General features: G+C 37.8%; 1 protein-coding gene across 2 annotated transcripts in view; it reads left to right on the forward strand.

Moving 5' to 3' along the window:
* CERS6 (ceramide synthase 6) overlaps positions 1–21,950 on the forward strand; it is a 258,769-nt gene that overhangs the window by 53,510 nt on the left and 183,309 nt on the right. For both annotated transcript variants that reach the window (XM_084251563.1, XM_084251564.1), the window contains exon 2: positions 16,667–16,772. In XM_084251563.1, the coding sequence (XP_084107689.1) occupies positions 16,667–16,772 (106 nt within the window). The remainder of the gene's footprint in view (positions 1–16,666; positions 16,773–21,950) is intronic.

Below are 21,950 nucleotides of genomic sequence, written 5' to 3' on the forward strand. Positions count from 1 at the left end.
CCATGAAAACAAGTGTGGTGTAGTTAGGAGAAAACCAACTGGACTCTAAATGACACCATCTTAATGGTAAGACTCACCACCACATCTGAATGTAAAACATTTAACTTAGAAATGTTGACACTACTATATATAAGGTAGCTATTTGAAATGCATCTGGTGTATTCTATAGCTGCCAAGTTTACATTTTTTTTTCTGTTCTTTCTAGGAAATTTTAAGTTACACTGTGGTTAAGACTTGTATCTTGGCCTTTGAAAAAGCCCACATTTTATCACAGAGATATACATACGGTCAGACTGAACCCCAGTTGTTAAACATCTTGATGAACTCATAAGCTGTTTTATTGAAAAAGGACCCTCACAAGTTTATCAGTTCCAGTAACAGAGCTATCCAACAAGCCATTAAACATACAGCACAGAATGTCAGCCGTCCCATCCTTTCTGTGTATTAGCAACTTGTCACCCCTGAGCAGTGGCACTTACTTCACTTAGATCTATGAACAATTGCATGTCTCATTCATCTTGAAAGAGGGTATGAATTAAATACAAATGTAATATATCATAAACCGTTTCTTACAAAAAAAATCACAAATTAAACCAAAATATTGTACTGGCTTTACTACAAAAATACCATATAAACTGCCTTCCCTTAAATTCTCTTTCCCTGGGCCTCCTCTGGTGGCGCAGGTGGTTGAGTGCAGTGCTGTGAAGCTGTCCGCAGCCTCTGCAGCGCTGGTTTAATCCTGGTCGGCCAGTGAGGGTCCCACATGGTGCAGCAGACCTCGCCTGTCTCTCCCGCTGCTCCCCTCAGCAGTGTATTTCATCAGTCTGCCTATTCTGTTCCCCACTCTGTCTCTGGTGAATCCTCTCACCCTCCCGCACATCTGGCCTGTACCCTGGTTCTTGTATAAATAAACAAATAAATCTTTAAAAAAAATTCTCTTTCCCTGATGCCTGTGAGCCAGCTGATATCTTGTGGCATGTGGGTTACTTGCTTAGCGTGGATGCCACAATGATGAGCATCTTCAAATACGCCCACTGATAGCTTTGCTGGTCTCCTGGAGTGCACCCACGCAGCACTTGGAAACCTCACGTCTGTCTTGCAATCCTGGGTGTCCTCTCTCATCAGTCTCTGGAAAGGGAGCTTCTGGATCTTTAGCTTGGTCAATTTCTTCTAAGGACAAAATTTTTCAAAACACAACAGTCCCAGGTCTTTAGTGATGAAGTGTTTTTATCCCACCCTCAGGTTAGGGGCACTTTTCCTGGCGCCTGTAGTGGCCAGAGCACTCTCCAACCCATTGATTTATGCATAGCCAGCACAGTCAGGGAGTTTTGGGCATTTTTCTTTAAGGTTGAAGTTTGCTACCCAGTGAAGAGTTGAAGTCACCAAGCAAAGGACAGATGTGCCTCCAATGAATGACCAAACAGCTCTGCGCTCCATCCATTTCTTTTGGGGGAGAGCTTTAGCATATTATCAGACCATGATCTTAAATGAAGATTTTATGAGATGCTCCTTCACAATTTGCTCATTTGAAATTCCTATAAAGTCTTTATGTTATTTGTATTCCACCACTAAGTTAAAAACCACTATCCTCATTTACCTCTGCACTTAACCCAGAGTGCAGTAGCATACTGGGAGTAAACCAGGCATCTGTCATTGATGTCCAAAGTTTATGGTTTGGTGGCACCAAACAGCAATCTTGTGGAACTCAGATCTAATTCAAAAAAATATTCACAGACCCATGAGCATCTGTAACCAACTAAAACCACTGAATATTAGAAAAGTGAAAGATGAGTGAGGAAATGTTTGTAGGATTCATAAATCAGAAAGAGCACAGTTTTTGGAATAGAGTGACAGGTCAGTAGTTCTTAGTACAAGTCACAGAAACATTGGTGTCTTTTTCTCTTTGGTGAAACAGTGATAATAAAATGTGTTTGTTTATCCCTTGGGAACATTCTGAAGATTGACTGAGATAAATGTGAGAATACTCAGAGAATGGTAAAGTACTTGGCAAAAAAAAATGAAAGGATTGATGCATTGCAGGAAGACTTGGATTCTCCCAGACCTACTGGTTAGTACTAGGGCCAATTTTCAGACAGCTTTACCAGTAATATGGTGCTGTAAGACCATCTTTCCGTGGGCCTTGAAAGCCTGCAGCATGCAGCTCTGCTTTCCTCAACTGGCCATCTGAGGAAGATGAGTGATAAAGGAAGCCTGGGCGTCATCATATAGCAAGCTTGAGGGTAGCGATAAGGAAGGTTCTGTAAGCCTGCTGAGGGGTACAGTTAAAAGAAATTCTGAGGTGGGCCTCCCCGGTGGTGCAGCGGTTGAGTGCTGGGCTGCGAAGCTGCCTGCAGCCTCTGCAGGGCTGGTTCGACCACTGGCGAGGGTCCCACATGGCACTCAGACCTCTCCTGCCGCCCGCTGCTCCCCTCAGCAGTGTACTTCGTCAGTCTGCCTGTTCTTCTCTCCCCTCTGGCTCTGGTGAATTCTCTCACCCTCCCGCACTTCTGACTGTACCCAGTGCTTGTATAAATAAATCTTAAAAAAAAAAAAGAAAAAAAAGAAATTCTGAGGCATTCTGGCAGAACCCTTGATTTGTGCAATGTGTCAAAAGCTGACAGATCATGCTAGGAGCAGCAGTTAGAGATGAAGTTGCTGAAATTGCAGTCAGTAAGCTAAAGAGACATCTCTGATAGAATGGCAAATTTGTGAGGGTGTAGTTATATCCTTCAATGAGGGGTCCACATAGTATAGTTTCATTGTCAGTGTACAAAGAACAGATTAAAGATAAAGTCTTACTTGCAGTCATGTGTAATGTTCTCACCAGACTCATCGACAATTATGGTAATTTCATAAACATCGTATTTCTGTGGCAGTATCAGCTTACTCATTGTGATAATGTCTTAAAAACTTCTCTGACTACAAGGGTATTTTCATCTATAAATATATACTGTGCAATTTTTCTTCCTGTAACATCTTTAATGCCTTTTATATCTTTTATGCAAAATACAGGGGCAAAAATTCCATTGTTAAGACAAAGATACAATTTCTTTGAATTTTATGAATTTCATTTGTAATAGCTGGATTCTGTTTCTCCAGTAGTTATAATGAACTCATGACAAAATGAAGTATGGGATTTTTGTTCATTTCATTTTTGGATCCTGGAAATGTGTAAGCCAGGAGAGGCAGTTTTCACATTTCCCCAGACAATTGGGTGTTCCAAGCATTGCAGTGCTCAGTTGATGATCTTCTAGTCTTTGATCTGCCCCTTCGATGAGTTTGGAGTGGACTGAACTGACACGCCTTTTTTCATTGTTTTATGTTTTTTGCATTAGCTGTAATTTTTAAAAAGATTTTTATGTTTTTTTTAATAAACAACAAAAATAACCTGCCAAAGATTATCAATAAAAGCAGCCACTGTCTAATGGTCTCTTCCACTCCCTTAAGAAAAATTAGATACAAAAAAAGAGTTCTTCATAAAAAAATTAAAGTTAGAAAACAAAACAAAAAAAAGAATGAGGATAGGTTTATAGGATCCATGATGTTTTTTCATGATGAGAAAGGAATGCAGAATGACTTAATCAGTGTTCTCAAATATTTGAGTTTATTGACTATATCGTCTCTCTAGAGGGCTAGGAAAAGAGGAAATAGGTTTCCACATCAGTAAGAAAGAATGATGTAGGAAGAATATTTTGAGTCAAGTGTGATGGAAAAACTAAAATAGAACTTTTTTTTACTTTTTATTTTGAAATAATTTGCAGGAATTGCAAAGACATGTACAGGGAAGTTTCATGCCCAAAGGAAGCTTCTGAATGATCTCTTTAAGGAAAATTCTGGCTTAGAGGAAGGAGGCTGGACCAAATGACATAGTAAACTCTTAGTTTTTCTGACTCCCTCATGAATTCACTGTCCCAATTTTCTTCCCCAAACAAGTTTCCCACTATTGATTACTAACTAGCACAGGGTCCCCCTAATGTAATGAAAATTTAAGATTAGTCAGTACTTTTGAATGCTTTCCAAACATTGAGCACTGTGGTGTGAGGTTTATATTCATTCCTTGAGTGCTCACACATGCTAGATTTCATTGTCTCTTTTGTAAATGTGGCAAGTAGGGTTCTGAACTCCAAACTCATAGTAGATTCACTTGGAATATGGGTTTCTCTAAAGGAGGTTTTTTTTTTGTACTTACTATATGATGCTTCCTAAAAAAAATCATTTTTTTTTTCCTGAGAAGAAAATAGCTTTGTGCCTGCACACCATGCCGCATACCATCTTCCCCATCTCTACCCCTTTCCAACTGGTCTCAAGATGCCAATGATATAGAAATATTTTCCAACGTGAGACAGAGTGTAATTGTGATTTGCATTATTTAGATGAAGCAATAAAGAAGTTCAGTGGTGTCTCCAGGCATTGGTAGAAGCAATTTTTTTACTGGTGGCATCTCAAAAATCTTTTGCCCTATTTAATATTGGTAACATTTTTCTTTAAGTAATTTTATGCAGTTTCCTGTCTTTCCGTGTTCCCATTGACTTGAATTTCAACCTTTTCTCTACTTGACAAGGAGGTATTGTCATTTTATTTTTTTCCCCGCCTACTGTTCTCTCTCTTCTCCCAATCAGGATGGAGTATTTTGCTCGAAGCGCTTCTTGGAATTAGCTGAATCACACCTGTCTCAGGGCTTTCCATGTTAGATTTTTTTGTTCCTGAGGTTTTGAATCTTGCATGGCACAGAGACCATTCTGCTTGTTTCTATTTTTAAAGATACTGATTTTTATTTTTGGTTTTAAAAGTTGGCACTCTCATTTTAAGATGTTGAAAATATAGAAAAGCCCAAGAATGAATGTTAAAGTAAGCTACAGTCTTATTACCTGGCAATAGTGTATCTTTCACTTTTAATATGCATACGTTCCAAGCCATCATCACATAATCATGGCTTTATCTCTTGCTTCAGTGTGTTGTTCCATGTCAGTAAATATCCACTGGTTAGAACTTCGTGCAGAGGATGAGCTTTCCTTTAAAGCCTGACCATCCTAAATCCCAGGCCTCCATGTTGTCTAGGGGTTGGCGCTTAGGAATTTGCCTTTTCTGTTACTAAGAAGTAGGCTAAGGGGGTACTGTTGAAAATAATAGCTAACATTTTATGGAATGTATGTGTGCATGTGTGTGTGTGTATGCATTTGCTGTACACTGCTGTGTGTTTTACATGCATCACTCATTAAGCCTGAATAACAACTGAATATTAATTATCTCGTTTTATAAATAAATAACCAAAGGGCACTTTGTTATTGATAAGTTGGGAGGCAGTGTGCCCACTCTGTCCTGCCACTCTTAGTGTCAATAACTGGCCTCCAAAAATAGTTCTGCAGTTGTGCAAGGTTGTCATTTGAGAGAGATGAATGACAGATGCCCAGACCCCATTCAGCTTATCAAACTGTAGGCCCATGGGGCTGGAAATGCGCAGAGAGGTCTTTACCTGACTAGTACAAAGATGTTATGAGCCATGTACTGAATTGAATGCTTTGTGTGGATTATCTCACTTAATCTCTGCATCCCCGTGTCTCCACCCATTATGTTTTGCAGATACCAGTGCTTCCTACACAGTCAAAGAACTCTGTATGGCTTTCTCTTTGAGAAATTTAGGTCCCATGAATCACTGTAAGCTTATCTGTGAACACCACCTCCTTACTTTGGTTTATCTATCGAAAGATGCGTGCAGGTGCCAAATTCTTGGACAAATTAAAGCAACTAGGTCAACTAAGTCAGAATATATAACTTTAAAATAGGCTGCTAATAATGTAAAAGCATGACTTATATTGTCCTAAACTTGTGTTTTCTACATTTTGGGGGTTAATACATTTATTGATTTATGCATCCAATAAATACTTCATGTATTATATTTTTTCTTCTTGAGGACTGGGCACTATTAGGGAATGAGCATTCAATAAACAACAAAACTATTGCTAGCCTAAAGATACTCCTGTTCAAATAAAGGAAAAAACAAAAGGAAATAGAACTCATTTATTTGTTTATTGTTATAAACTTAAGGCTTATATTGGGCACTAAAAGTAGGAAGCACTCAAATGTATTAGAACAGAGGACAGAAGCTTCTCATGTATTTTCAGTCAAGTCAGAGTTACCTAGCTAAACTAAAGACTAGGAATTTCCAGTGCAGAAGTCACTTATTTAAATTTGCTCTGATTGCCTCACAGAATCTTGTTAAACCACTCTCTCCAAAGGTAGTCTTAAAGAGATGCTAAACATGGAATTGCCTTTTACATTTTAACGTTCTCTTGAATGTTTCTAAGAAAAAAGATTAAAAGCTCACATCACAAGAAAAAATTTATTTTGGGGGCAGTGTATTTATATGGGGTGATTATATCACATTGTAGAAAGATACTGAAAACTAACATAATACTATTATATGGTAATTATACCTGAATTTAAAAAATAGAAACAGGGCCTCCCTGGTGGTCTAGGGGCTAAATATCAGCGGTATCATCACTATGAACTGAGTTCCAATCCTGGACTGGGAGCTAACCCATATGGCACAGCAGGCCTCTCCTGTCTCTCTTGCTGCTCCCCTTAGCAGTGTGTTTCAGTAAATTTGCCTGTTCTGCTCCTCACTCTGTCCCTAGTGACTCCTCTCACCTCCCACATGTCTGGCCTACACCCCAGTTCTGTATGCATAAAAAAAACACTCGTTAAAATTAAAAAATATATATCCACTTAAAGCATGTAAATGTTATTTACCTTTAAAATGAGTACAATGGATGCATGTCCTAAATCATGTAGTGTTGTAAACCAATGTGAATTCAGTAAAAACAAAACAAACAAAATAAATATATCAAAGAATAAGTGTAGAAAAGCGTACACTTGGTACTGTATGTGAACATGGGTTTGTTTTAGTTCAAGAACAGATTGCTTCTTGCTAAGGTGAAAGAAAGATTTGAACTTAAACAGTGAACTTCATGTAGTATATACACATGTAACTTCTCAGTAATGTCCACCTGAAACTTACATAATGCTATAATATGAAGGTAGTTCAATAAAAAATAGATTTTTAAAAATAAGCCATATAAATCTGGAGAGATACCAGATATATTGCTCTAGTATTATAATAATCAGAATCAGTAAAAAATATATATAAAGCATACAAATTTGAATAATACAGAAAGGTATAAAATACAAACTAATCTTTACCCTACAAGACTATCACCATTAAGAATTTCTCACTTCTTCCTGATAAAAATGTTTTTCAAAAATGCAAACAGGATATTATACTTGTTCTGTATCTTGCATTGTACGTTTACGATTATGTCTTGAAGGCAAAACAAATTACCTCATTTCAACAACTTTATAGAAATCCTTTTTGAAAAATTGTTATTGTTGTTGAAGTACCATTATTTTACACCCTCACTAGTTTTGACAGTACAGGGTTCCCCCTTGCTCCCCTCTCCTCCCCCCCCGCCCTGGGTGTAGTTACAGTTGCCCTCCCACCACCAAAGCACACCTGGTCCTCCATTACAGTCCATTGTGTGCTTCCCCCCAACCTCTTGGTTTCACCCTTTTCCCCTCATCTCCCCCCTGAAGATCTGTGGTTTTCAAGGGTTGATTTTAAAGTTTATCTGGTCCTTTTTTTTGGTTTATCTATATTCCACATATAAGTGACACTATCTGGGATTTATTGTTGCTCTTCTGGCATATTTCGCTTCCAGGTGTAAGCCCTTCCAAGTATGTCTATGTTGCTGCAAATTGCATAAGTTTATCTGTTTTGATTGCTGAGTAGTATGCCATTGTGTGTATATACCACATCTTCTTAATTCACTCATCTCTTTGGGGGCATTTAGTTTTTTTTTCCATATCTTGGCTGTTGTAAATAGTGCTGCTATACATGGGTTCCATCCCCAGCCAGCCAGGGAGGTGACCCACAGAGCACAGCAGACCTCTCCTGGCTCCCCCGCTGCTCCCCTCAGCAGTGTATTTCAGTCTCTTGGTCTGTTCTGTTCCCTGCTCTGTCTCTGGTGAATCCTCTCATACAACCCATCCCCCACCCCTGCGTCTCTGGCCTGCACCCCAGCTCTTGTATGCATGAATAAATAAAATCTTTAAAACAAAATAGTGCTGCTATAAACATAGAGTGTAGGTTTTCTTTTAAATTAGTGTTTTTTGTATTTTTATGTAGATACCTAAAATTGGAATTGCTGGGTCATATGGTTGATACATTTTCAGTCTTTTGAGACACCTCCATACTTGCTTTCCATAAGGGTTAGGCCAATCTACAGTCCCACCAACAGTGCTAGAAGGTTCATTTTTCTCACACCCATTGCCAGCACTTGTTTCTGGTCTTTTTGATATGGGCCATTTTCACTGGTGTGAGCCGATATCTCATTGTGGCTTTGATTTGCATTTCTCATTGTAAGTGAAGATGAACACTTTTTCATGTGCCTATGGGCCATCTGTATGTCTCTCTGGAAAAGTGCCTATTTAGCAACTCTGCCATTTTTTGGTTGAGTTGTTTGTTTTGTTTTCATTAACTTGTATAAGCTCTTTGAAGATCTTTGATATCAGCCCCTTATTAGATGTATGGTATTCAAATATTTTCTTCCATTAAGTAGGGCATCTCTTCAACTTAGTTACAGACTCACTGTGCAGAAGGTTTCTAGTTTGATATAGTCCCAGTTGTCTATATTCTTTTGTTTTCCTTGCTGCTGGGGATGAATCTGTAAAGATATCTCTGTTTTATGTCTTGGAGTGTTTTGCCTATGTTTTCTTCTATGTATTTTATGGTTACAGATCTTGCATCCATGTCTTTGATCCATTTTGAGATGATTTTCATATATGTATGGTGTGAAATAGCAGTGTAGTTTCATTCTTTTGCATATGGCATTTCAATTTTGCCAATACCATTTATTGAGGAGACTTTTCTTGTTTGAATGTATTTTTTGCTCCTTTGTTGTAAATAAGCTGTCTGTATATGTGTGGTTTTATTTCTGGGTTCTCAATTCAATTCCATTGGCCCATGTGTCTGTTTTTGTGCCGGCACCACGCTGTTTATAGAACTATGCATTTATAGTTATGAGGCAACCAAGAAGGGAGAGGAAGGGGAAGGGGGTAGAGATAGGGGAAAACAGTAGGGAGAAGAACACAAGGGGATATTTAAAATATATATATATATATATATATTACATCATTGTTCATTTTTGTACAATGCTTGATTTCTCATCTCAGGTGTAGTCCCCTAAAATTGCCACCACCAAGTCACCTGTGAACCATCACCGCATTCTCTTGTGCTCTTTTCCCCCTGTTTTAATTCCTCCCACTTCCCCTCCCCAGCTGAATGTCTCCAATTTATAGTTGCCTGCTAGTTTTGTCTTTTTTTTTTTTCCTGATCCCTTATTTGATTCTCCTATATTACTCCTATAAGTGAAACTATGTGATTTTTTTTTTTCCTTCTGACTTACTTCACTGAGCATAGGGGTTATGTTGATGGAATATGGGTGTTTTGGTAGTGGGAGAGCTATGATGACCACATCTTAGGGGAGAACTCATATATTGTCCAAAAATTAACAGTGATAGAAGAAAAAAGTACTACATTAAGAAAATATTATGATTTTATAGTATAGTTTGAAGTCTGGAAGTTTAGTACCTCATTTCCCTCCCAACCCCCTTTTTGTCAGGAACTCTTTGACTATTCAGGATCTTTTGATTATATATGAATTTTAGTAATCTTTGTTCCATTTCTTTGAAGAATGTCATTGAAATTTTTATTGGGATTGCACTGAATCTGTAAATTGATTTGGGTTGGATATACATTTGCAATGTTGATTCTTCCAACCCAGGAGCAGGTGATAGCTTTCTATTTCTTTTGTCTCCCTCTGTTTTCTTTAACAAGATCTTACAGTTTGCCTTGTATGGGTCCTGATGGAGTTCTGTGGAAGTACTGGTAGTCAACCAGTGAATGGAATTAGTTACCTCTCCCCATTCCTTTTGTCTTGAATGTTCACTTTTCCACACTTAGGTTTCCTTTGAGCAGTCTAGAGTAGGACATATGTTATTTAAAGATTTCATCTATTATTAATTGACTTTGATTAATTTCAAAGATCTTTCAAGTACTTTTGTATTTGTTAGCATGTTCACCATTTCCTATGTTCTCCATTCATTCCTGAAGTTTCCTTCAGGTTTTACTTCCTTTCAACCTAAAGAACTTTCTGTAGTATTCTTGTAGTAGCGAGTCTGGTGGTAGGCAAATTCCTTTAGTTTTCTTTCTTTGAAGGATAATTTTACTGGAAATAGAATTTGGGGATGACAGGTTTTTGTTTTTGTTCCAGCACTTAAAAGTGGTGTTTGACTGTCATTGAACCTCCGTGAAGTCTGGTGAGATGTCCATTGTCCTTCAAGTTATTGTTCCCTGCATAATGTGTCATTTTTGTTCTGTGACCTTCAGTATTTTCTCTCATTCATTTTCATCAGTTTGACTATAATTTCTCAGTGTTTTCCTCTTTTCAAACTTAAGTCTTTGTAAGATTCTTGAGCTTCTTAAATCTTAATGTTTATGCCCTTTACAGACTAGGGAAGTTGTAGGCTATCATTTCCTTGAGTACTTATTTATTCTCCAGTCTGTCTCTCTTTCTTGTGAATCTCCAATTACTCATATGTTAGCCTTTTAAAAATTGTTCTATAAGTCCTCAAAGTCTGTTTATTTCTTTTTCTTTTTCTCTGGCATGTGTTTTAAATATTTTGCTATTTCTGTTTACCTGTTTTCAACTTTACTGAATGTCTTGGCATGTCTTTTCCTCTAATTTCTTTTTTCACTCCATCAGTTTATTAGCTTTTATCCTGGATACTATGAAAGTTGTAGAGAGTCTGGATATTTTTTACATTGTTCTGAAAAAGGGTTGATGTTTTGTGTTAGTTCGCGATTTACTTAGATTCAGATTGTAGCTTTTCATGCCTGCAGTGGGCAGTGGCCTGAGTCTCATTTTGGTTCAGTAAATCTTAACTCCTACCTGCTTTTAGCTTACCTCGTAAATACCTGGTTGGGAATTCAGCTAGAATCACACCTAATTTACACAATGATGCTATGCTTTGGCATCTGACTCTCCCTGTCATGTTTGTTTACTCCGTGATTTCCCCAGGCTCCTTCCCTGCTTTTCATAGCTAGAAAGAGAATGTGTTTTCCTATCAAAATTTATCTGCTGCCGTGATTGTCTGTTCTCAGAGAAGAGCTGCAAAATAAATATATAAATAAGCAAACAGCCATGCAGCTTACTCTCCGCTGGTTTCCTGCTCCAACTTTTGACTCGTCTCCAAAGTCTACTTGCTTTATTCAGCCTCAAAGCCCTGAGGTAGTTTTGTGGAATAGGTATGGTGTGCAGTGTTTTTAAAGATGAAAAGTCATTTTATTCAGAGCTCTTTCCTCTACATTGAAACCAGAATGCCCCTTTCAGTTGTTGTTTTTTTTTTTTAATTAAAATCTTTATTAAGGTTCACATGCAGTTGTAGGAAATAATACATTGGGAGGTGATGCAACCTTTACATAGTTTCCTCTTAAGGTAACACATAGCAAAACTGTAGTATACTAGCATAGTGGGGATATTGACATTGATATAATCCATTGAATTTATTCAGATTTCCTCACTTTGTGTGTCTGTCTGCCTGTCTGTCTATGTCTGTGTGTATGGTTTAACCTGTGTTGGTTTGGGTATCCACCACCAGAGCCTTTCAATTATTTTTGAAGAATGTGTGAAACGCTGTAGTTACAAAGAACTAAATTTCTCTGGCCATGCTCCCCTCTGAAGGTGATGACACAGTGGTTAAGTAGTTAAAACAATATACTCTGTGAATATTCATTTTTAAACGGATCTCCTTTTCATGCTTGAGTGCAAGAATCACTATATCTCTTGTGTATGTCTCTAGCCACACATCAGCTAGAGCATTACCTCAGGGTTCTGTGCAGAGAGGTGCAGTTCTTGTCTAAGATGCACATACACATTGTGGACTAGATTTGAAAAGTAGGAATCTTAGGTATTTTCTCTGCTTTTTTAACTGAGATGAGTTTTTCAAAGCTTGTACCCTTATTATATTTACTTTCAAATGATATAATACATAAAAGCACTTCATAGACATTTGATGTTTAGAAGATCGTGTTGCTGCCTTTGATTAAAAAAAAAAAGTAATTAGGTGAGCATTTGCTGGTCAGGGTAGCCATCAAATTTGAAAATCCATCTTTCTTTCAGCTATTGTATTTGTAGGTACTCTCCCACTCCATCTGTTTCTCCCTTTGCCTCTCTATTTTAAGATAACCCTTGTGAAAGCCAGCTTTTGTGAATTTACTTTTGTGAGAGTCAGCACTGAAAACAATAAATCCAGCTTTTTTCTCATGGACCATGACAGTAAGTGATAAAACTTACAGTAGTTGTGTCATGAGTTTTACTTAGTATTTAATATTCTCTCTGAAAAACTTAATGCCAGTTGATTCACAGATTCTTTGGTGAATAAACACAAATAAAGCTCAACATTTTCATATAATCAGGGATACTGTTAGGAAGACAAAAGTTGTACCTTCTTCTCTCAGGATTTTAAATTAATATTTTATGCCAATCTTAAGAATCATTTTAAATCTTGGAAATAAGTGCTGGGTGAGTCAAAAAGAACACCTGGTGGAGGCTTGGCAGAGCCTGTGCAAGGGCTCTGTGGGTACAGCTTTGACCTCACAGGGACAATGGGAAGTGCAGGGATGGCTTCTGGTATTAGGGTCGTCAGTTGCTTACAGTTAGTCCCAAATGAGGACCCTGTGGGTATTCAAGGCAGTTAAAATGCTTATCTTCTACACGGCTCATACCTTTTTAAGATAGTTAGGGCCCCTAGCATTGTATTTCAACTGATTTGTTCATTCATCCGTTAAATATTCATTGAGTGCCCACAGAATACCAAGCATATTTTTAAAAATTATTCTATGACATATAGTGACTTATTTGAAAGAATTCAAGTGACTTGATATATTGTACATACCCACCATTGGTTATTTAAATTGTAATGGGCTTCAGCCTTTAAACTGAGTTAAATCCTGTTAAATTCATGAATCATACATATAACTGCTTTCCTCCCCCACCCCTTCCTTCTCAGAATTTGGTGCCTAACTTGGCCAGTAAATCAGGATGGGGAGCTGATGATGACATTCTTCCCAGGAAAGAAATGCTATCTTCTGGCATATTTCTTCTTCTGGCATGTTTCTTCCTGGGAAAGGAATATGACCTTCCTGTGGAGTCAGAGGCTACTGACCTCTCTGGACCTCTCTGCAGATACAGGGTGATGATAATTCTGGCTTATTACAGAGCAAGGAGCAAATCAGCTTGTATGCTAGACTTTGGAGATGCAGACTTTGGGTAAGGCTGCTTCTGCCCTTGCAGAGGGGAGACACACACACACACACACACACACACATGAGGAACATAATATGATCATACCAAGTGTGGGCACAGCACCCTGGGGGGCCGTAGGGATGGGCAGGAGAGTTGGAAAGATTTGGGCTCTTTGAGAAGGCCAGTTGTGAGAGCGCAGACCCTAGTGCATTGTTGAACTCTGTGGAGTACCCTAGACCTAGAGCTTAATGGCAAGGGTCATTACAATTTATTGGCCAAAAAGGGACACTTTTTTATTGATGTAGCAAAATCTTAAACAGGGCCACTTTTTTCAGCAAAGATGGTGCCATTAATAATAATGCTGGTACAGCCAAGCTGTGAGGGTAAATTTGGCCAAGTGGTCACTATTCCTGATGACCCTTTTCTATTTCAGTGTCTGCCTTGATTTCTGGTCTTTTCTTATTTTCTTGGTAACTTTAGAAGTTGTTGAATGCATGTGGCTTGGCACAGTGTAGCTGAAGGTGAGTGGGTTGCTGATTCCTAGAAAGTCATGGGGTGTAAATGCTATGGTATCAAACCATGTACATTGCTCAGATCAAAGAGAGCATGTGAAATTATGTTTTCACATATACACATGTTTCTATACCCAAAAGTTATAAAATAGTAAATATTACTATAATTTTTGCATATGAAGAGATTGAGGCATAGAGGAATGAATGCCTGCCGCTAGTGCCTTTACGACTATACAACACAGCAGAAGAGATATATTTTCACCTTATCCTTTGGACAGTAATTTTAAAAAATCTCTTTAAAGAGCATCATATTCATTTGATAATTTCGATTTGATAAGTTTGGTGATTAAGAGCTGTGCCTTCTTCCAAATGCTATTGCATTGGTTTTTGAAATTTAGAGGAGAGTTTTTAAAAAAAGTGTCATGGCGCTAAAAAAGAAGAGAGAGGTACAAAATGCATTGTGTTACAGGTACTAAAAGGGCCTTTTCAATGCTTTTATACATTACTAGAGGATGATCGCAGCAGTGAGGAAGTTGATTTTGAAGAGATTCTGTTGAGTAGATTTCTTGACTCTCAACACTGTTCAGGCATTGTGCACGACACGGGAGAAGGTCTTTTAACTCTCAACAGCTCTCTGAATATTGGTAGCAGCAGTGAAAATGTATTTACTGAAGATAGTCACTTCATCAAATTTCTTGGCCCTTTCCTTTGTACACACAGGCATTGCCGTGGCCTGTACACAGAAGAAATGGTCCTCTGCATTCAGGCTCTTGACATGTTAGTAGAAAGAATATACTGGACAAGGAAGATGCCACAAGGATGATGATGACAAATTCCAATAGGGATTTTGAACACAGAGTTGCCAACAGCATGGGAATATGGAATATGAGGGAGGACTGAGAGGAATTCTGTAAGGAGGAGTAGAAGGAAATCCTTACAAGAGTTGATTCTGGTCTTCACATCAAATTAGTTTTGTTGTCTTACCTTTTTTATTTTTATATTTTCACATTTGCTAGACCTCATATATTTTTACACCCCCACATTACACCTTATATGAAGAGGCAAATAACCACAAAACAGGAAATTTTGTCAATTCTGGAATCCCTTCTGTGACCATTTCCTGTCAACTTTTATTTCTTTTGCCACTAGCTTCAACCATAGCTCCATGATTACTGTTTACACTGAAGACCCAGAGTTGATAGGAAAAATTGCATTTCTCTTTAAGAAGTTAGGGGCATGGAGTAATTATGTCTTAGATGATCTTATATTAACAAAAATTAAAACGTGCAATGCAAAGGTTCTGCAAAGACTTTGGTTTTTAGATTTATATCCTGTGAAAGGATGGCTCTTTTTTCTTCTTAACTTTGTCCTTGAGAGCCCAGTGATCTATAAGTATTTTAGAACATTCCTGTATACATCTGTTCTGGTTTAGGTTTTCATGTTCACTTCTGTTTTCCTATTTCAATAAATTCCTTCTCTATTACTTGAAATAATATCAAGTGGGGTATATGGTACCATGTATGTGAATTTCATTACTTCCACTTAAAAAAAATTCTTAGTCTACTATTCTTCAGCGTCATCAACTCTTACTTAAGAATCTTCATTTAAGGTTTACCCATTATCTGTTTTGTACACTTGCCAGTTGTGACCTTTGGCCACTATGAAATACACTTGGGTAATACTTTAACATAATATTAAATTACTTTGTGTTAGTAGAAAATGTTAAATGTCACTACTGGAAAGTAACATTACAGAACCGTATTTCTGAACAGTTAGTCTAAAGCAACTCATAAAGCTGCAAATGCTTTTACTTTAAAAAATGTTTCAGAGACGTTACCCTACTTTGGGGGCCCCATGCCCTCTGCTTGACTCTTTTAATCCTTTAGTCACACATCAAACGTGATCAGAAATGAAGCTGCGTCTTTCCATTCTTCTTGGCATACTCATTTGCTTAGGATAAAAATAGTGCAGCTGATGCTGATAATCAGTTCAGACTCTTCAACTTACCATTTGACATCCTTCATTACTCCTTATGAGAAAGAAGCAAATAACCACAAAGAGAATTTTAAGGAGCCATAAGAGATTGGGGACAAATATAGCATACTTTGATTATAGAGACAAAATGGCCAATTTTATGACTAGGGATCATTTATGTTTTACTAATCAGATGCTTGGTAAAACACTTTTTCACAGTAAAAATATAACATGACTATGGCAAGTCAGGTGTCCATAAATTTATAAATTATATCATTTAAAGTCATGGTTTATTTTATTTTTACATCTCACTTACGATCTTTTATTTCTCATTCTATAGTCTTTGTATCTGATGAGGCTTATTAGGGCTTGATGAACAGGAGTTTCAGACGTTTTAAAATGATTTTTTTTTCTCTTACTGCTGGAGTACTAGGGTAAAAGAGGAGAGGGGAAGAAAGTTAAATTTGGTATGTGTAATTGTGACATTAAAACGGCTATAGAGGGCTTCCCTGGTGGCGCAAGGGGTTAAGCACTGCAGTATGAAGCAATGCACAGCCTCTACAGCATGAGTTCTATCCCTGGCTGGCCAGGGAGCAACCAACATGGCGCAGCAGACCTCTCCTGCCACTTCCGCTGCTCCCCTCAGCCGTGTATTTCAGTTAGTCTGCCTGTTCTGTTCCCCGTCTGTCTCTGGTGAATCCTCTCACCCCCTTATCTCTGGCCTGTACCCCAGCTCTTGTATGCATAAATAAATAAATCTTAAAAAAAAAAAACAGCTATAGAAAGAGTAACTTCTAATTTTTATTTTATTTTTTTTAGATTTGTAGCCAAACCATGTGCCATAGCTCTCAGTATTCAGGCCAATGGACCACAGATTGCCCAGCCAAATGCCATTCTGGAAAAGGTCTTCACTGCCATTACAAAGGTATGATTTTCCTTCTCTGAAATATGAATTGTCATGAACATCATTCTCAGTCTGATTCATCCAGTCCCTTCTCTCTGGGGTTTGAGAATCAGCTTTTGCCCACAAAGTGTGCTTTTTGCTGCAAAGAGTGCTCTTAGAAACCAAGCTCACAAGCATTATGATCGGACCAAAATGAATGGAAGCTGAATAAATGTGGGCATGTTTGAGACACATTTGTTTACATTGAAGTGGATTTTAGAGGCTTGTGTGTGAAAAAGAGTCTAGGCTACTTAGTGATTCTTCTGATGCTGTGTCTCTTTTTACTCAAGATGTGAGACAGTCCATGTAAGGTTTGGACGGGACATTGGGAGAGGAGATTGGGTAGATGTAAGAGATATAATTTCTTTGTAACAAAAACATGCCAGTTTGCTTATAGTATTGCCCATGTGTTCTCATAGTTGTGATACCTAGGCAAATGTGAATGGAAAAGAGGAATAATTGAAGGAGGGAAGTTACAACATGAAAAAATGAAGATAGTTTGGATACTTCGAAGTTACAGCTTCATTATGGAGAAAATGGAAGAGGAGATAATCTCTCTGGAGAGTGTAAAAATCCAAAGTAGAAGTAGAAAGAGAAGAGCAGGGGAGGGGAAGGAGAAGAGAGAAGAAAAAGTGAGATTTTCTGCCCCCTGTAGCCATCACCCTCAGACAGAGGGGAGAAGAAGAAAAAGAGTCGGAAACCCTTACTCTAAGGCTCTAAGAAAATAAAGCAAAACACAGCATCCAGATATCTTATTATTCTTATAGATCTTTATCTCTTTTTTGACTGTTGTGTGGACAAAGAAGGAGAGGAAAATGGCACTCTATGAGAAGTAATGTGTGTTTTTATGTTAAACGGTTCATTTTCCCTCTTTTATTTTTCTGGGAGATTACTCAGGCATCTAAGATGTGACTTGACAGTGTTAAGTAAATTTGAGTCCATTTTTGGTAATGGTGTTGCTAGCTATTTGTATTTTTCGTCTCTTGTTTTAAAATTGTTAACTCAAATATTCAAACATTTTTGTTTTATGGTCGTTTCTCTAGGGTTTCCCCCTCTATCCTTTTAAAAATAGCTTTTTTTCCTGGAGAAGTGTTAGAAAGTATCAGGTGTTTTTTATAGCTCTGCTAGGAAAAGAAGAATGAGTGGAATTTTAGGAAAAGTTTTTGCAGTTTGGTGGGATGATTGTAGATTTCCAAAGTCCAGCCTGAAGGGACACATATCCTGTGGCATTTAAAGGAAGAAAATATTAAGGAAAGAAACTTAGACTTTTACTTAACATGCGAATTTACTGCAGCAAAACACCTTTTCCTCTGTTTAAACAAAAGATGTATAAGGTATTATCTGGTTCAGTTTTTCATGTGATTATAACATATTTCTATTTACCTTATGACCTATTCTAAATGCACTCAACATACAATATTCTAGATGGATAATAAAATGACTTTCCTGGCCAACTGTTACGCCTCCCTTTAGAAATTCTGCTATGGACATTTTATTTTCCTTGCCTTATGTTTATTGCCTTTTAGTTGCTAAAGAACTTTCCTTTGTAAAGCTAATAAACAGAATTTTGCAACCAGGTTGGCACTCATGGGAATATTTGCTTCCAGCTAATTTTAAAGAGCATATTCTACTAGTTTCCAAGGTGATTCCTTTGCAAGTTTTTATATGATTAGAGCAGAAGGTTCATGTTTTAATTATAAATGCAGCAAAAGTTGGAACTCTTTTTCCTTCAGTTCTTTGTAGTTCTCCCATGTTGTTTGTGACATGAAAGTAGTATTTTGCTTCACTGGACTTGAAGTAGGAGGGGGAGGAGGAGTTGGATCCTGTCTACATGTTTGAGTGATCATCTCGCCTCTAAGCCTTGACCATGGTTCCAAGTCACCTTTGGAGAAGGGCATGGTTATCATCTTTCAAGTGTGCTGGGGTGCACCCTCGAAACTCTTAAAATCTACTGTGTACAGGACTAGCTACATAATTTGTGCAGGCTAGTGAAGAATGAAAATGTGGAATCTCTTATTCAAAAAGCATGAAAAAAGTGCCCCTTAAAGGCATAAAAATAGAAAGCTCACTTCCACAGTCTTTCTTGACCTGTCAAGGTGTTTTTGTTCTTCCCTGTGGCTGGGGATATTCTCGCAGTAAATACAGACTGTAACAGGTACCTGCAACTCCACCCTGTGACTGACTATGCACGTGACTCGCTAGCTGTTGTGCTCTGCCTCTCTTGCCAGATCCCATGCTGATATGCCCAGATCAGGTGCGAAGAAGTTGAGGCAGTCCTCTACCCTTTCCATGGGCCTAATGCCTGTGTATTGCATTCTCTGCACCAGAACACACGAGGTGCCCTTTCCCTGTTGGACTGAGCAGGAGACTTGACACCACCAAGTTGCTTTGCTAACAAGAGTGCTGCCAGTCTAAGTACAGTTGGCAGCCGCCATGTTCAACCCTGAGACACTTTGGAGTGAGCACACCAATCTCAGCCCTTTCCATGCTTGTATCCAAAGCAAAAGTAGTCACTGGCAGGAGTACACAGGGTGACAGGGCCTGGTAAGCCAGGGGACAAAGAAGTAAGTTACCTAGAACTCGTCTGGAGGAGGTAGTGGGACTATGGGAGCCTAGACTCCCAGTCCCGGAAACATTCTCCATTGTCACTTGAACTTAAGAGAGGAACCCCTAATTCCATATAAGATTATTAAGAATTTCAAGATAGCAACCACAGGAATTTAAGCCCTAGTGTGGGCCTTTCAGAATCTGGGACTCTAGGATTACACTGGTCTCATACCCTGACTATGTCATTCTTGTCTATGAAATTAACTGATAAATTGAACCCCTTTTAATCCTCCAGCAGATTTCCCTTTGGAGGTAACATCTGTTTGCTGGTCTCTCTCTTCAGTAAAATGTAATGTTTTATAAGCATTGCAGAGAACTGATCCCTTCTGCAAAACAATTAAAAGTGTTGCTTTTGAGTCACTGGCCTGAGTGGTATATTGGAACATCCCTGTGCTGCTTCCCAGCAGTTGCCTTGGCCTATAAGTCATTAGTCAATGAGGGAGCATCTATTTGCGCCAGTGGTTTCCACTCTTTAGTTCACACTTGAGGAGTGAAATGCACATTGCTTCATCCAATTTCAAGAGATTCTGATTCAGTAGACAGGATGGGGTCCAAGATTGTGGGTTATTGGGCTCATTTCAAATGAATAGAATGATTATTTTCCTTTGGTGAATATTTTTGAGCTCCTTAATTGACTATATCCAGAGTTATGTAAAGATATCTATATATAACCAATCATTGGCAGGTATCTATAATCCCAGTCACCTCACTTTTCTAATCAAATTAATTCCCTGTCAGGGGAAAACTATATATGTCAGCTGTAAAACCAGGTTTTATAATCCAGAGCAATCATCATAATCCACTTTTGGTATATCACATAGTTTTTCAAAAATTATAAACTGGTTTCTTATAATTTTTTTCTCCCTCATTCTCTTGTTATACCTGTCCCCTTTCTTTCCTTTTTATTTTCCTTTTCCCTTGGGCATTGATTATGATTATTAAAATTAATTATTAGTTATTTCTGGAAAAAATGTCTATGTGGGTCAGCATTATTCATTTCTTTCCTTGGAAATCTTTAAAAAGAAAACATTGAACAATCAAAAAAATAAAAATATACCTGGGGGGAAAAAAAGAAGGAAAATATCACAAACACTATTTTCGGTAAAGTAGGAGATACTTATCTCCTAGTTTTCAAAAAATATATAAAGGCTAAGAAAAAAAAGCAGTTGGGATTGGACAGAAGCCATGTAGGAGGAAGTGAACAATGTGAAGTGTGGATGAAGAACTCAGTGGGCGTGGATTTCAGGAAAATGAACAAAAAGACAGCTTCTGGGGATGAGGGAGTGAAGCTCTCTCCACTGTTAACCACTCTGGGTAGAAGACCTGCTGAGCCCTCAGATGTCCCCGGCCTCATTTTCATTCAGAAAGGGGAGAAGCTATAGAGAGCACACATGGAGGGCACATTGTCAGGAAGCAGTCCACCCTGTGGCAGCAGAACTGCAAGAGCACCTTTTCTGCTCCCCATACTATGAGGAACTGATCAGGAAAATCCAACTCACTCGACCATGAGTAATAAAGAAGACCCACACAACATCAAGGACAAATAAATGAAAGTATAGCCCATTTATTAACAATTGTTACCAAAAATTTGGGGCCGCAGGTCTAACAAAAATTGTGATGCAAAATTTTACCATAAATTTAAAAGGTAGTGAAGCAGTAATTCTTTGAGAGAGGACCATAGAAGCGAAATATAAGAACTACAGAAAATAATATTTGGTCAGCAGAAAGAGATGCAGTGTGAGCTGGAAGGTAGAATGTACTGAAATCATCACAGAAATAAAGAAAAAATTGGAAAGAACATATGAAACACTAGATTGCTGAAAACTCAGCAAGGAGCATGAGAGACAGAAATAGTAAAACTGAATTAAATGAAACAAAAAGCTCAAATAATTAGGTATATAGACCAAACTGATCAAATATCTGTATAAATGAAAACCCTTAAGGAAGAGTAAAGTAGAAAAAAAAAAGTTCAAAGATCTTATTCAAGAAACTTTTCCTAAAATAAATGGAGACTCACTTTAATATGCTAATAAAAATGTAGTAAAAATTGACCCAAAAGGTTGTTAGTTCCAAGACTTTCCAGGGAAAAAAGTCAGCATGAATTTAGTCTTCTTTATAGCAACAATTAGCAGAACAGTATGTTCAGGAAAATGTGAACTAAGAGTCTTATATTTAGCCAAATTGTTTTTACATTTTGTTTATATTTAACCAGATTGCCTCACATGTCTAAAAACAAACATATTTTAACGTGCAGAAAATTGGGGTTGGAAGGAGTTGTTCCCATGTCTCTCTTGAATAAACGTTCAAAACATTAATTTCAACAGATTAAGGATTATCAGACTAAGGTTTGTTAGGGAATGTTGGTGAGTTTTGAATAATTTCAAACAATTGAACCAAAATAAATAAATATGAGGATTTGGACCCTAGAACAGAATGTAAACTTTATCTACTATGACAGTGTAAAAACTACACAACTAACAATGATCGAGAGGGTGGAAGGTACAATAATTTCAGATTATTTAATCAGTAGCTGTGAGCAAAAGCATATCTTTT

Source organism: Talpa europaea, assembly GCF_964194135.1.
Source record: "Talpa europaea genome assembly, chromosome: 1".
Classification (NCBI taxonomy): Eukaryota; Metazoa; Chordata; class Mammalia; order Eulipotyphla; family Talpidae; genus Talpa; species Talpa europaea.